General features: G+C 44.8%; 1 protein-coding gene across 3 annotated transcripts in view; it reads left to right on the top strand.

Moving 5' to 3' along the window:
• Positions 1-15,508, top strand: part of LOC134348676 (pleckstrin homology domain-containing family G member 3) — a 229,093-nt gene that overhangs the window by 174,124 nt on the left and 39,461 nt on the right. For all 3 annotated transcript variants that reach the window (XM_063052453.1, XM_063052462.1, XM_063052470.1), the window contains 4 exons: positions 5,472-5,572; positions 11,728-11,797; positions 13,012-13,058; positions 15,073-15,223. In XM_063052453.1, coding sequence (XP_062908523.1) covers positions 5,472-5,572; positions 11,728-11,797; positions 13,012-13,058; positions 15,073-15,223 — 369 coding nt within the window. The remainder of the gene's footprint in view (positions 1-5,471; positions 5,573-11,727; positions 11,798-13,011; positions 13,059-15,072; positions 15,224-15,508) is intronic.

The following is a 15,508-nucleotide window of genomic DNA, read 5'->3' on the forward strand; positions in this document are numbered from 1 at the left end:
AAAAGGCCAGAGATGGGCAAGGAATGCCAGGTGCCAAAAATAAACTGTTGGGGAAAAATAAACAGCAGGTGGAGCAGCATCTGTGGGGGCGAAAGGACAGCTGATACTTTGGATTGAGTCGAGATCTGGCTTCAATGCTGAGAGCGTAGAGGGAAGGTAGCCAGCACACAGGACTTTGAGAACAGAGCACTAAGGGAGGGAGCACCATGGGGATGAGTACTTAATCCCCTGCTCTACTCGCTTTACACCTATGACTGTGTGGCTATGTACATCTCAAACACCATATTTGAATTTATTTAAATCTTACATCCATCCCACAACGTGAGGGAGTGAAAAACTTTGTGTTATGACTCCGTTGCATTGTACAGACATGTGTATTTTAAAATCTAATTGCTTGTAGAAAGAAGCTGTAGCCTGTTGGTCCTGGCTTTAATGCTGCGGTACCGTTTGCCAGATGGAAGCAGCTGAAACAATTTATGGTTGGGGTGACTGGAGTCCCCGATGATCTTCCAGGCCTTCTTTCTGCACCTGCTGCTGTAAATGTCCTCAGAGGAGGGAAGCTCACATCCACAGATGCACTGGGCTGTCTGTACCACTCTGTGCAGTTCCCAGTGATCAAGGTTGGTGCAGTTTCTGTACCAGGCGGTGATACAGCCAGTCAGTGTGCTCTCAGAGGTGTCCCTGTAGAAGGTCTTGAGGATCTGGGGGCTCGTGCTAAACTTCTTCAGTTGCCTGAGATGGAAGAGATGCTGTTGTGCTCTTTTTGCCACACAGCCAGTGTGTACAGTCCCGGTGAGATCATCGGTGATGTGTATACTGACGAACTTGAAACTATTCACCTTCTCAACTGCAGACCCATTGATGTTAATCAGAGCAAGCTTGTCTCCATTCCTCCAGTTATCCATAATCAACACTTTTGTTTTATAGACATTGAGGGAGAGGTTGTTATCCTGGCACCACTGTGTCAGGGTGTTAACCTCTCCTCTGTAGGCTGTCTCGTCACCACTAGAAATAAGGCCGATCAGAGTTGTGTCCTCTGCGAATTTGATCAGCCGATTGGAGCTGTGTGTGACAGTATAGTCGTGGGTGTAAAGGGAGTAGAGAAGGGGACTCAGGACACAACCCTGGGGGGCACCTGTGTTGAGGGTCAGAGGGGCAGAGGCGAGGGAGCCCATCCTTACCACCCGTTGGCGATCTGATAGGAAGTCTAGGATACAGCTGCACAAGGCAGGGTGCAGGCCAAGGTCTCAGAGTTTCCTGTCAAGTCTGGAGGCAATTATGGTGTTGAATGCTGAACTGTAGTCCAGGAGCAGCATTCTAACGTATGCATCCCTCTTCTCCAGGCGAGTGAGGACGGTGTGTAGTGCTGTGGCTACATCGACATCGGTAGGCAAATTGTAGGGGTTCAGTGTGGGTGGTAGCATGCTGCAGATATAATCTTTACCACCCTCTCAAAGCATTTGTTTATGATTGAAATCAGTGTGAGTTTGTTGATGAGTTGGTCATGGGCTGTATCAAACTTGATGTTGAATCAGCATACAGGAGGGAGACTGAAAATTTGGCTGAGGGGTGTAATACCAATAACCCCTCACTCAGTGTCAGTAAGAGCAAGGAACTGATTGTAGACTTCAGGAGGGGGAAAAACCAGAGTCCATGAGCCAGTAATCATCAGAGGTGGAGAGGGTCAGTAACTTGAAATTCCTGGGTGTCACTATCTCAGAGGACCTGTCCTGGACCCATCATATCAATATAATTGCAAAGAAAGCATGGCAGCACCTCTACTTCCTTAGGAGTCTGTGGACATTTGGCATGTCATCAAAAACCTCGGCAAATTTCTATAGATGTGTGGTGGAATGTGTTATAGTCTGGCATGGGAACACCAATGCCTTTGAGCAGAAAATCCGACAAAAGGTAGTGGATTCAGCCCAGTACATCGTGAATGAAGCCCTCCCAACCATTGAGCACATCTACATGAAATGTTGATGTAGAAAAACAGCATCCATCATCAAAGATCCTCACAACCCAGGCCATGCTCTTTTCTCGCTGCTGCCAACAGATAGGAGATACGAGAGCCTCAGGACTTGCACCACCATATATTTTTATAGGCATCCATTACAGGTTTCCCCGCCATCCGAAGGTACAGCGTTCCTATGAAACCATTCGTAAGCCGGAATGTCGTAAAGCCAAGAAGCAATTACCGTTTATTTATATGGGAAAAATTTATGAGCGTTCGCAGACCTAAAAATAACCTACCAAATCATGCCAAATAACACACAAAACCTAAAATAACAGTAACATACAGTAAAAGCAGGAATGATATGATAAATACACAGCCTATATAAAGTAGAAATACTTCACTACAATCATTGCCTGCACTGTTCTCCATAGCGAAAATCTCATGCAAGCGCTCTCGGCAGAAACACGGCATAACGCCTCTGATCTGGGCCAACATTTACGTGCCGGGCGGCACCTAATTAATTAGCTTGTTTATTTCGGCTTTTTTTTCTCAAAGATGTGCTGGGTGCGTCCCGGCTACCGCTGCATTCTCCGCGAATTGGTATCTGTCCGCGGCCCAGGGGTTGGGGTGGTGTGACACTGAGGTGCCGTCTATTTCCATCAGGGCAGGCAGCTCATCTTCTCCTATGTCTGCCTGCCTCGATGTCGAAGTTCGAGGTTCGTCATCCGCTGTGGCTGATGTGGAAGGCTTGAAAAACGACAGTATGCTTGACTGCTTAGCCTCGCGCATTTTTCTATCATACAGTTCTTTGTAAGCACTCAAACCATCTTGCAAATATGCCCTAAACCGGCGTACCCTTTCAAAATTAAAGTCGTACTTTATCATTGCAGCGAAAATCTCATGCAGTTGCTTCACATTCAGTTCCTGGACGACTTCACTTTCGCTACTGCATTTGGTTTTGATTGTTATCCTTTCCTCTTCCAATTGCATCAGCTCTTCATCTATCAGTTCTTGGTCATGGGATGCCAAAACTTCTTCAACATCATCTTCGTCAACTTCCACAAGCCAAACTCACTTTGTCCTTACTTCATTCACCACGACCGAAATGCTTAATTATGTCTAGTTTTACGCTAAGTGTTACGAGCTCTTTTAGGCTTTTCTGATACCTTAGAACTCATCTTGCAAATGGATGCTCACAGGCATGTGTTTAAGCAATGCCGGTGAGAATGCCGTTCCAAATACAGGGGAGGAGCAGCTGCTTGGGGCACACACTGCCTTTTATCGCGTGCTGCTTTTTCTGCACGCTGCCTTTTTTCGTAACAGTGAAAACATTGTTAGCGAAAACAGGTAACTAATGTAGGTCTTTCGTAACAGTGAGGTTTCGTAAAGCGAACGTTCGAAAAGTGGGGGACACCTGTAGTCTCATGAGATCATGGATTTGCACCTTGGAAGGTTTCCAGAGTGCAGGCCTGGGCAAGGTTGTATGGAAGACCAGCAGTTGCCCATGATGCAAGTCTCCCCTCCACCAATGTTGTCCAAGGGAAGGGCATTAGGCCCCATACAGCATGGCACCGGTGTCGTCACAGAGCAATGTGTGGTTAAGTGCCTTGCTTAAGGACACACACACTGCCTCAGCCAAGGCTCGAACTAGCGACCTTCAAATCACTAGACAAACGCCTTAACCACTTGGCCACGCGCCAACACACTACGTGCACCACCAGGTTCAAGAAATATTACTACCCCTCAACCATCAGACACTTGAACAAAAGGGGATAACTATACTCATTCTACTTCTGGTGTTCCCACAACCGATGGTCTCACTTTAAGGACTCCTTATCTTGTAACTTCATGCTCATTATTTATTGCTATTTATTTATATCTGCATTTCCACAGTTTGTTGTTCATTGATCCTGTTTACAGTTACTGTTCTATAGATTTGATAATTATGCCTGCAGAAAAAGAATCTCAGGGTTGCTTGTACCCTGATAATAATATTTTACTTCGAACTTTGAGAAGTGAGAGGGAGGGGTGAGAAAGGGACCAGAAGGTGGAACCAGGTGAGGAGGGGATATTGGGCAGATGGACCTAAGTGGGGGGTGGAAGCTGGTAGTTGATAGGTGGAACCAAATGGTAGGGAGATGATCCCCGTTGTTATACCCTCCCCTACCTGAAGCATGAGCTCTATTTCTCTTCCCAACAGGTGTGGCCTGACCTGCTGAGGATCCCAACAATTTTTGTTTTCATGCCAGACATTTGGGTTTGAGAAGTTCACTTTTTTCCATTTTGTTTTCTGAAAGTGATGGAGGACATTTGGCTCATGAAGTCTACACCGGTTGTCAGAGCAATCTCTCCACCCATTTTTCCCTACAAGTTATTCTCACACATGCCTATCAAAATCCCCAATTCTCCCGCAAAACACAGCAGAAAAAGGCCCTTCAGCTCACAATATTTTGCCAAACTAATTATCCTAATGGTGCCTAATCCCTTCTGTCTACATAAGGAGGCTGTTGATGGTGGAGAATTAATCTACTTGCAAAGCTTGGGGACGTGGGAGGAAATTGGAGCACCTGGAGGAAACCCATGCAGTTCCAGGGAACGTGCAAGGTCTACACCGGCAACCCAAGTCAGGATTGAACTCATGACGCCAGATCTATGAGGCATGGGTTGACTCACTGCACAACTCTTTGTGCAAGCTGAAAAGCACTGCTCCATGAGGAGGATCAATTCTGTTGCACAAGAGGCCAAAATTGGAAGAACGTAGGGAGGAAGGGTGAGGACGTGAGGGTGTCAAGGCATTACTGGACTCTTGAGTCAATGTGGATCAGAATGCACTTGACTGCATTTGCTATACAAGGCAGGGTACATCCAGCAGAGGTTTTGATATTCCTTTGGAGTTTACTAGAATGGGTAATAAAAGCACCGCTGAGAGTTTAGGGGCAGATGAATTCTGATAAGAGCGGATAGTGGAAGATAGCAGTCTTGTGGAATAAATAGGAATAGTAGTTCTTATATAGGCACATGGGTGATAGGAAAATGGAGGGTTATCTGGGAGTGCTGGTTGGTGGTGTAGTGGCACAAGCACTGAACTTCGATGCAGGTGGTCCTGAGTTTGAATCCGGCCTGGTCCCAACCTGGGCAGCAGCAGTATCTTCTTGGAAGAAAGGTCTGGCAGTCTACTTCCGTATCTTGCCATGAAAACCCTGTCCAAAGGGTCGCCATGAGTTACTCAACAACAACAGCATGTGGTTAGATTGACTTTGGAGTAGGGTAAAAGTTTGGCACAACATCATGCGTTGAAGGGCCTGTACTGTGCTGTAGTGTTCTATGTTCTGTCTCAGGGTCAAATGGAATGCTCATTTGACAAATAGTCTAGTTCTTTAAGTGAGCACTTAATGGGATTGATGGGGGTCAGTGACTTGGCGACATCAGGTAAAAGGCACTGGCCACCAATACTGACTCTGGTTCACCAGTTGCACATCTAATCTCTTGTAACTTTTGCCTTTTCCCATGCCAGGACTATCTCGGTTGCATCATCGATGCTTCAGATTTGCCCATCAGACCCGAGCACGTCTCTGCACTGTTTGGAAACATTGAGGACATCTATGAGTTCAATAGGTATGGAGAGAAAAGAGACCTGTCTTCTCAGTTAAGTGTTCTCATCTCTAATCATGTGGTCAGTTCCCTTTTTTAATTCCTACTTAATCCTCCTCTTTAGTCTCATCCTTTGCTTGGTTCCTAGAATAATTCCTCTCTTTAATTCTGTTTGATTTCTGTCATTTATTTTAATATTCAACAAAGGTGTTAAAAATTTATGGGTAGTTTTGATAGAATCAGGTGAGAGAAAGCTTTCTACTGGCCATAAGACCTAGCAGCAGAATTAGGCCATTCTATCTAGTCTGCCATTCTATCATAGTTGATTTATTATCCCTCTCAACCCGTTCTCCTGCCTCCTCCCTGTAACCTTTGATACCCTTCCTTATTAAGAACCTACCTATCTCTGCTTTGAATATATCCAAAAGACTTGGTCTCTACAGCCATCTGTGGTAATGAATTCCACAGATTCACCACCCTCTGGCTAAAAAAATTCCTCGTCATCTCTATTCTAAGATGATGTACTTGTATCCTGAGGCTGTGTGTTCTGGTCCTTGACTCACCCTCTATTGGAAACATCCTCTCCGCATCCACTCTATTTAGGCCTTTCAATATTTGATGGGTTTCAATGAGATCCTCCCTTATTCGTTTAGAGAGTTCAGGCCCCCTGAGCCATCAAACACTCCTCATATACTAACCCTGTCATTCCTGGGATCATTCTCATTAACCTCCTCTGGACCCTCTCCAATTCCAGCACATCTTTTTTACGGTAAGGGGCGTAAAACTGCTTACAATACTCCATGTGCAGTCTGACGAATGCCTTAAAAAGCGTCAGCATCACATCCTTGCTTTTGCATTCTAGTCCTGTCAAAATGAATGCGACTGGCCACCAATACTGACTCTTCATGGAATGTATTCTCTTTCTTTACCTCAGACTCAACCTGCAAGTTAACCCCCAGGGAGACCTGCATGAAGACTTCCAAGTCCCTTTCCACCTCTGATTTCTAAATTTTCTCCCCATTTGAAAAAATAGTCTACACCTTTATTCCTTCTGCCAAGGTGCATGACCATATACTTCCCTACACTATGTTCCATTTGTCACTTCTTTGCCTATTCTTCTAATCTGTCTAACTCCTTTGGAGATTGACATGGGTCACCAGTACAGATAGTGGAAGACAACTGAGGAGAATTCCTCACAATGCCATGAACTGGAAAGTACTATGCTAGAATGCTCCAAGTGGTTCGCAATATAAGATTTCCTCATTTTAACAGGAAGGTGTGTGCATATTGATGATGCTTTAGAGGGGAAGAGTTGAGAGTTAGACCAGTTGCAGGCTGCTTCTGAAGAATTGCTGTCTTGGCAGCAAAGTGTTAATAATTTCTGTACTCTGAAAATAATCTGCACTATATACAAACAAATTTAACATTGCAAAGTTGGCATTACTTGTGAAATGCGTCTCTTGTGGTTACAAAATGCGTCAGTTGTGTTACTGTGATCTGCCCAGCTGGAGTGTACAGAGCAGGGGTTCCCAACCTTTTTGATGCCATGGCCCCCTACCATTAACTGAGGAGTCCACGGACCCCAGGTTGGGAACCCCTGCCACAGGGGGTTTTCAGCGAATTAATCTATCAGAAACTTTTTGCAGCAACAAAAAACTTGGGGGAAATAATTGGCTTTGAAGAGCCATGCAAAAACTCTGACAAAGTCTGTGTGACAAAGCTATTGTCAAGTTATGTTGACATTGCATGAGCCCTAATGATCATCTAGCTTGAAGTGAGCTTACTCTCGGCTCTCGTAAGGTGAATTTGTGTTGAACATCTTGATGGTGACTGGGTGGATTTGAAACCCCTTGCCACTGCATGGGTCAATGTGTCAGATACCAGTTGGGTGCTGTTAGACTCTGAGATCTGGCTGCAGGTCTTGTTACAGTCACCCATAGCCCACTCTATCTCTTCTTCACTTGCACTCAGCTCAGTGGCAAGAGCTAGGTTGATGGGTACTGGATAGAGTAATATTCAATTAGCAAGCAAATTAAGCTAATTCGATGTTAGTTATAATCACCTAATGTTGGTTGGTCTCATTGCTCTGAATTGATCTTTCCTTCACGTAGGACTTCCACCTTTTCTGCCGGTGAGTTTTGTGCACAGCTCTTGATTTTCCAATCACAATCTTGCCATCATTCCTCACTCCAGTGTGTTGTGCATGTGTGTGCCATTTTGCACGTGTTGGTTTGTGTCTGTCTGTTTGTCTGTTCTCTCCCTCCAACCATCCGTGCCTCCTCCATCCCCACCGCCGCCATCCCCACCACCTCCATCCGCCTCCTTCCTCCCCCTCCTCTCCCCACCCATCCCCCAGCCCCCCCCTTGCTCCTCCATTCCATGCATGACTACAGGAGTAGGGTTGCATTACCATCTTCCCCACATTGATGTCCACTCACTCCCCTCATTCCGTTAGTTTCCTGGTGGAGTAAGTCATCAATTGATTTCAATGATCACATTGAGGTGGGCCAAGCCCTACTGTTTGTTTCTGTGTCTGGGTGTAGGAAGGCAGTGGGGGGTAGTGAATGTTTGGAATCAGTGCTACGCTTGCATCCAGTCCATTGCAATAACCTGGAATTTAGATTTGTGATCACAGACAGACACACACAGCAACAGGCCCTTCAGCCCATCAAATTTCACTGTCTCCACCTATTTGCACTGATCCCACACTAAACCACTTTTTTCTTTCCACACTCCCATTAACTCTCCCAGATCCCAGCACTCGTAGTGAGAAGAGGAAAGTCACAAAATGATTGATCTACCAGCCTGTAAGTCTTTTGAATGTGGAGGAAGCTAGAGCACTCGGAGGAAGGTTACATGGTCTGAGGGACACTGTGAAAGCAGACAGACCGTACCAGAGATCAGTTTCACACAATCATCACTGGAGCTGTGAGACAGCAGCTCGCCAGTCACACCACCTGCCGCCACCAAAGGTGGTTTGTTCCTTACTTGTGCTCACCCTACGTTTCTCCATGATTCCAGCTCTATAACTTGGCATCTTCCTTAGCCTGGAAGAGATTGCACATGACACAGATGGCTGCAGCCACCCCTGCCGAACTCTGTTTCCACAGGTAGGGCATCACAGCAGCATAGTGATTCGCATGAATCTATTACAGCTCAGGGCGCTGGAGTTTGGAGTTCAGTTCTGGCACCGTCTGTAAGGAGCTTGTGACCATATGAGTTTTCCACGGTGCCCCGGTTTCCTCCCACAGTCCAAAGACGTAAGACATACCAGATAGTAGGTTAATTGGTCATTGTAAATTGTCCTGTGACCAGGCTGGGTTGCTGGGTATCACGGCTGTCTCATTCGGTATCTCTAAATAAATAAATATGACGTCATTCTTCCCCAGGCCACCTTCATTCTTGTTTCTGCTGCCCGTTACGCTGCTGGTGTTTAGGGCAGCAATGAAGATCCTCCATTTCTGGGGGTGTTCATGGCTTCTGTCGTTGTGTCAGTAGCTTCCTCTCAGTCTTCACAGGCTGTTAGTCATGCAAGTCCCAGCTGGAGACTCGAGAATACCATCGCACTCAAATATAGAGAGAATCTTCATTGCTGTTTCCATAACAATTTTGTTTTACCAGTCAGGGTTGTTCGCCTTGAGCTGATACCCCTAACCTGAAGGACCATGGGCCACTCTTAGTCTGGCCTCTACTCTTTGACCTCATGTTTGGCATGAGTTGACCCTACCAAGAGCCAAAGCGTAAAGCCCCGATGCCTGCCAACATGGGTCTCTGAGTCATTGAGACCTGCAAGCCTCCAAACCCTATGGCAACGTTATGGCCCTCTTGGAGGTTCATCCTTGTGTCCTCTGACAATCTTCTCACTTAGCCTTTCACTCGTAGATCACCAAAATTTCCTGAGAGCAATTCCACAATTATCTTGGTCAGTTCTAGCAATAACATTGGATGTATTCCTTTCTATTACATCTAACTACCCCCTTTTTTTTCAATTTCTTCTATCCAACACCCGCTTTGTCGGTCAGTTTTTAGATTCCTGGCTTATTAAGGTTTTACAATCCCTCTTCGGTGCTCCATTCTGATACTGCTAGTTTGCAAAACTATCCACTATTAACCTCCTTTGACTGGATGAAGATTTCCATTTCCTTCCTCCAAATATAACAAACCATTATGAGGACCTATATGTGTCCGTGTAGGTGGTGGGATGGAGATATGTTTCTACCAAAGGAGGTGTAAAGCCCTCCGCTAGCCTGCGAGTCATCCTTGAGGGTGTAGCATCTGCTGAGCCGACACCCCCTCCCCCACCCCCCACCAATCAGGGTCACATAAAGCTATAGGAGCATGTGGTGAATGGTTGTATGAGCAGCTGGTGCATATCACAAGTCCTGGTTATGCAGCCACTAACACGAGGCAGACACTCTCTGCAGAGTTTTGAAGATGGTTGGGATCACCTGTCTTGTAAAGACACTACCCAGAAGTGGTAGACCTCTTCTGTGGAAAAATTTGCCAAGCGTAATGATTGCCACTTCATACGACTCAGCACATAATAATAATGATGATGATGTGTCCTTGGCCACTGGAGTAGAACCTAACTTCATCATCAAATGCAACATCCTGAATTTTGTGGAAGTTGTCAGTTTTTGCGCTCAAAGCCAGGAGACACTTTTGGAGCCTATCATTGGTATTAAATGTGGAACTTGAGGTGCTGTGGGCACAGTTCCCTCTGAGCTGCGTAGGTAGGCGGCTGCACGGTATCTGAAATGCTCCTGCACACATAGCCTTTGTTGCCATGCAGCTGGAATTGGATGCATAGAGAAAAAGCTTACAAAATGTGAAAGATTTTTTTTAACTGTATTTCATTAATCCCTTCAATTGATAAATAAAATCACAACTATGTGTTCTTTCAATTTTCATTCTAAATGTTCATAGTCTGCATATTACAAATCAAAAAAAAATTTAAAGTGCAGTGCAGTTTTCAGGCCATGTACAAATTCCCTGCTGAGAGTAATGGTTGGTCCATGCAACTATATTAAAAAAAATTAGAAGGAAGGTTGGCCGTGTGTAGCGATTCTCTATTCCTCCTGCGGTGCAATACTTAGCTGCCATCTCCAGTGTGATCAGTGATCCGATGAGATATTCAGGTATTGATAAGGAATCTTGTATTTGAAAAGAACCCTTGACAGTAGGATATATGAGTTTGATATGATAGTATGCAAAGCCCACTCATCACCAGACAGTGGCCTTAGGATGGGACATTGGAATAGACACTCATTTAGAATAATTTCCTAAATGCTTACTCGGAGATTGAGTGATGGTGCACTGGAGCAGGTTAGCACCCTCCACACATCAGTCTCCTGTAGCTGAGAGGCAACATCTTTACTAGCCGCACCATAGCGCCACCTAGTGGGCTCCGAGTCTTTGCCCTCATCTCCACGATTCCCGCTCTGACTCGGCAGGCTGTCAACCCTGAAGAGATTGCAAAGTGATTCTGACATTGCACAGGGTCATTCATGGGCTGTTACTTATGCTATGAGACAGCTGATCAAGTAATTGCCTCTTCAACAAACATTTAAATGTCGTGGGTGTGTCAACTACACTCACTGATGTCCACTCCAATAATGTGAAGATCGAGCAGGTGTGTGAAATAGCTGTAAATGATTGACTGACTAGTGAGCACTGGACATACTCATTCTGTTCATTGTTTCCTTTCTAGGCAAGTTTATGTAAAAAATTATCAGTTGGAATGGAAGCACTGAGTTGGCAATTTTTATTTCGGCAAGTGATGTTGTCTGCTATCTGCCCTTTATTTCCTGAACTTTTCTCTCTTACAATGGCTTTTTCAGACTCTCTCACTCCCTGCAACACACTAAGAAGATGGAGGAATTCGGACGGGGCGGGGGGGGGGGTGAGGTCAGACTATGGAGGAAAATGAACAGTAGACATTTCTGATTGAGACCCTTCATCAGTCCTGAAATATCCACTGTTAATTTCCCTCCTGAATTCTTCCATTTCCAGCGTGTGTGTCACTCAGTTTCTGGTTCCTTCACCCTCTTCCTGCTAGCATTTTCCTCATTTCCACTTTTCACTCTCTCTCTCTTCCTCCTTCTTTTCTTTCTCTCTCTCTCTCTCTCACTCTCTCTCTCACTCTCACTCTCACTCTCACAGTTTTTCTCTCTTCACAGTAACCTGCTGCAAGACCTTGACAGCTGTCACCATGACCCGGTTGCCATTGCTCGGTGCTTTGTGGACAAGGTGGGTCATGTATTTTAATACACACCAGAATGCACACAGGAACATAGTAGCATGAATATGCCATTTCGTATTCACTGTGCTGGCTACTTTCTCTCCCAGGTGTGGCACACACCTGTGAGATAATCCTGTTGGTGAATGTCACACTAGGTATATCAGCCCAAGAAGGAGATGCCCTATTTTATCTGCTATTGTGTGGTTTGCGGGTCCAAGCTAAATAGACTTGTTTGGTGGGGCAAAGGACTTTTCCACTTCTGATCTATGTTCCTGGGAGATTTGCCTTCAGAAGCTAGTCTGTTAGAGCCTATACTTGTGATTCCTTGACCTGCCCTGAGGCCCTTCCAGGGTATAATTTACTGCATAATGTAGATAGAGCTCACTTGCTAATAGAGGGCGACCAGTCCATGCATGGTATGGGGAAAGCATATACGACAACTGTGCAGAGAAACAGGATTTTAAAAGACTGAAACTCCCCAGAACCTATGGCTTGGGGTCAACCCTGAGAGTAAATCCCCTTCATTCAGGAAGAGAATCCCAATCATAATTCCATATGGTCTTAAAATGTAGTTGCGGACTTGTACCATTTGGGTCACTGTCTGCTCCAGGATTCAATCATGGCTGATTTTTCGTTCAACCCACTTGCCAATCAAGAACTTATCAATCTCTGCCTTAAATACACCAAATGACTTGGCCTCTGTGGCAACAAATTCCACAGATTTACCAGCCTCTGGCAGAAGAAATTCCTCCTCAACTCAGTTTAATGCAACCATTCTCTCTACGTCCACGCTACTCGGCCCTTTTAATATCTAGTGGGTTTCAGTATGATATCCCTCATCCTCCTGAACTCCAATGAATACAGGACCAGAGACATAAAACACTCTTCATTTCTGGATCATTCTTGTGGACCTTTTTTTAGACCCTTTCCAGAGCCTGTGCATATGTGGTTCAAAATTACTTGCACCTTGAACCCAACCATGCTTGGATGTCCCTCTGTCTCAGTTACGCATGTCCTTTATTACTTTATGAATGAGTTCTAAAGTTTACATAGTGACTTTGTATAATTTAAGACATACAGTAAGTCCAGGGGCTTCTACACACTGATACATCCAAACATAACCACAGTGGCTGGATCAGGGGAAATGTTGGAAGCATTCACATGTTTAGATTTTCTGTTTACACAGCAGAGAAATCATACCATCTTCTATTCTCTCTTCTAGAGTCAGGATTTTGACATTTATACCCAGTACTGTACCAACTACCCCAAGTAAGTATGGATCTTTTGATCAAGATATTGTACTCATTTAATACTTTGGGCAAGAATCAGCATGACATCTACAACTTTGACAAACTGTATAGATGTGTAGTGGAGAATATATTGACTGGCTGCGTCACAGCCTGGTCTGGAAACACCAATGCCCTTGAACAGAAAATCCTACAAAAAAGTAGTGGATACGTCCCAATCCATTGTGGGTAAAGCCCTCCCCACCATTGAGCACATCTACATGAAACGCTGTTGCAGGAAAGCAGGATTCATCATTAAGGGACCCATCACCACCCAGGACATGCTCTCTGCTCGCTGCTGCCATCAGGAAGAAGCTACGGGATCATTAGGACTCACACCGCCAGGTTCGGGAACAGTTATTACCCCTCAACTGTGAGGCCCTTGAACCAGAGGGGGTTAACTTCACTCATTGTTCCATCATTGAAATGCTCCCACAACCTATGTACTAACTTTCAAGGACTCTTCATCTCACATTCTTGATATTGATTGCTTATAAATTTATTATTATTATTTCTTTCTTTCTTGTATTTGCACAGTTTGTTCTCTTTTTCACACTGGGTGACCATCCAAGTTGATGTGGTCTTTAATTGATTCTGTCATGGTTGTTATTCTCTTATGTATTTACTGAGTATGCCCGCAAGAGAATGAAAACCAGGTTTGTATATAGTGAAATATATGTACTTTGATAATAAATTTACTTTGAACAAGAAGGTTGAGCACAAGAAAGGAGTTCTTCGTTACCTGATCAGAGATTCCTATTCTGTAAACAAAGATAGGCAGTCGCCAGGAGTGATATCCAGAATGGATCATTATGTTGTTTCAGACCCAGCAGCTCCATGATGGTGGTGTTCACTCAGGTCACCTTTGAGTAGCACTGGTAGCATTCCTGTTTCTGTGTTGGAAGGTCATGGGTTCAAGTTCCTATGTCAGGTACGAGAGCATCTAAGCAAAGTTGCCATTCCCTGTGCAGCAACACAGTAACAAGGCACGAGTAAGCTTCTTTGTCCTGCTTTACTTTTTAATGCCATCGTGGGTGATCATTTACTTCAGCAGCTTGTCTCTACATTCTCCCTCATCCTTGTGAAATGTAATTATGTCATTATTGAATGAATTTAATGATTTGAGGGAATGCCAAGCCGTATTTCAGTTGGGATGTTAAACTCCAATTTCACCTGCTTTCTTCTCCACTCCTGAATTTAACTGAAGTTGTGTTGCTGCTATGCTATCACGTATGAGGAAGTTTGGTTTTGCTGAGAGATTAGTGAAACTGGGACAGTTCTCAGAATGGTGAAGGTGAAGCAAAGGTTTAGCAGAGGTATTTAAGAGGCAGTTGTTTCAGCCAACAGGAAGCTCAGTATCCAGAAAAAAGAAATGTTTATTAGATGATTTGTTGAATAAGTTGAGGTTAATATTTTCAAGTGGCACATTGTGATGATTTGAAATAAAACAAGTTTGAATGCTTACAGCACGAAGGAGGATGTTCGGTCCATCCAGGCTATACCCGCTCCATATAGGAGCAACCCAGCTTGTCCTACTCTCTGCCCGCTTCCTTTGCCCTGCATACTCTTTGTCTTTTCAGCCTGGGAGAGGAGTGGCTATTCAGTAGGGTGTACTCCAGTAAGTAAACTCCTTTGTTAGTGACTAAACACACACATTGATACTCAGTAAATTGGAGAGGTCATGACTGCCTTGCCTGTGTGTTAAAGAGAAACTTACAGTGGAAACTATAAACTCAGTTACAACATAACTATTCTGTAAGCAATAACTATCAAAGGGAAACTGGTTAAGGGTTTGGGAATATGTGAAAGCGAAGCTTGGGACTAATTCGATAGCTCCTATTAGGAATGAGCACAGCAGGAGCAGCTGAGTAACTGCACTGGGCATCACCTACTTGCTTCATTAATCTGACTGTCTCCTGAGAGCCTCCTCACTGTTGCTTGGTTTTCTCCTTGCTCATATTGAGTGGGTCACCCTCTTCACCTTCTGCATCCTGCAGCTCTGTGGCGGCCCTGACCGAGTGCATGAGGAACAAGGTCCTGGCCAAGTTCTTCAGGGAACGGCAGTCAACACTGAAGCGCTCCCTCCCTCTGGGCTCGTACCTGCTGAAGCCAGTTCAGAGGATCCTTAAGTATCATCTCCTGTTGCAGGTAAGCAAGGTGAATGGTCAGCCTATGTCAGAATCCACCCAGGGCATAACCAGCGACCTCCACCACCATGAAGGTCAAGGATATGGGCTGCCGGTAATACTAATCCCTGTAGAGTCACCATCTTGGATGTATATGGCTGAGCCAAAAACCTGTTGCTCCCTTCTCAGAAACACTGTAGGAGTTCCTTGACCAGGGAACTCTCGTGGGTCACCTTTTCATGATCTCTTTGTTTCAGTATTATTTCAAATACAGTAGATGTCTGGGTACAAGAGTTCTGTTACTACT

Source organism: Mobula hypostoma, chromosome 1 (genome assembly GCF_963921235.1).
Source record: "Mobula hypostoma chromosome 1, sMobHyp1.1, whole genome shotgun sequence".
Classification (NCBI taxonomy): domain Eukaryota; kingdom Metazoa; phylum Chordata; class Chondrichthyes; order Myliobatiformes; family Myliobatidae; genus Mobula; species Mobula hypostoma.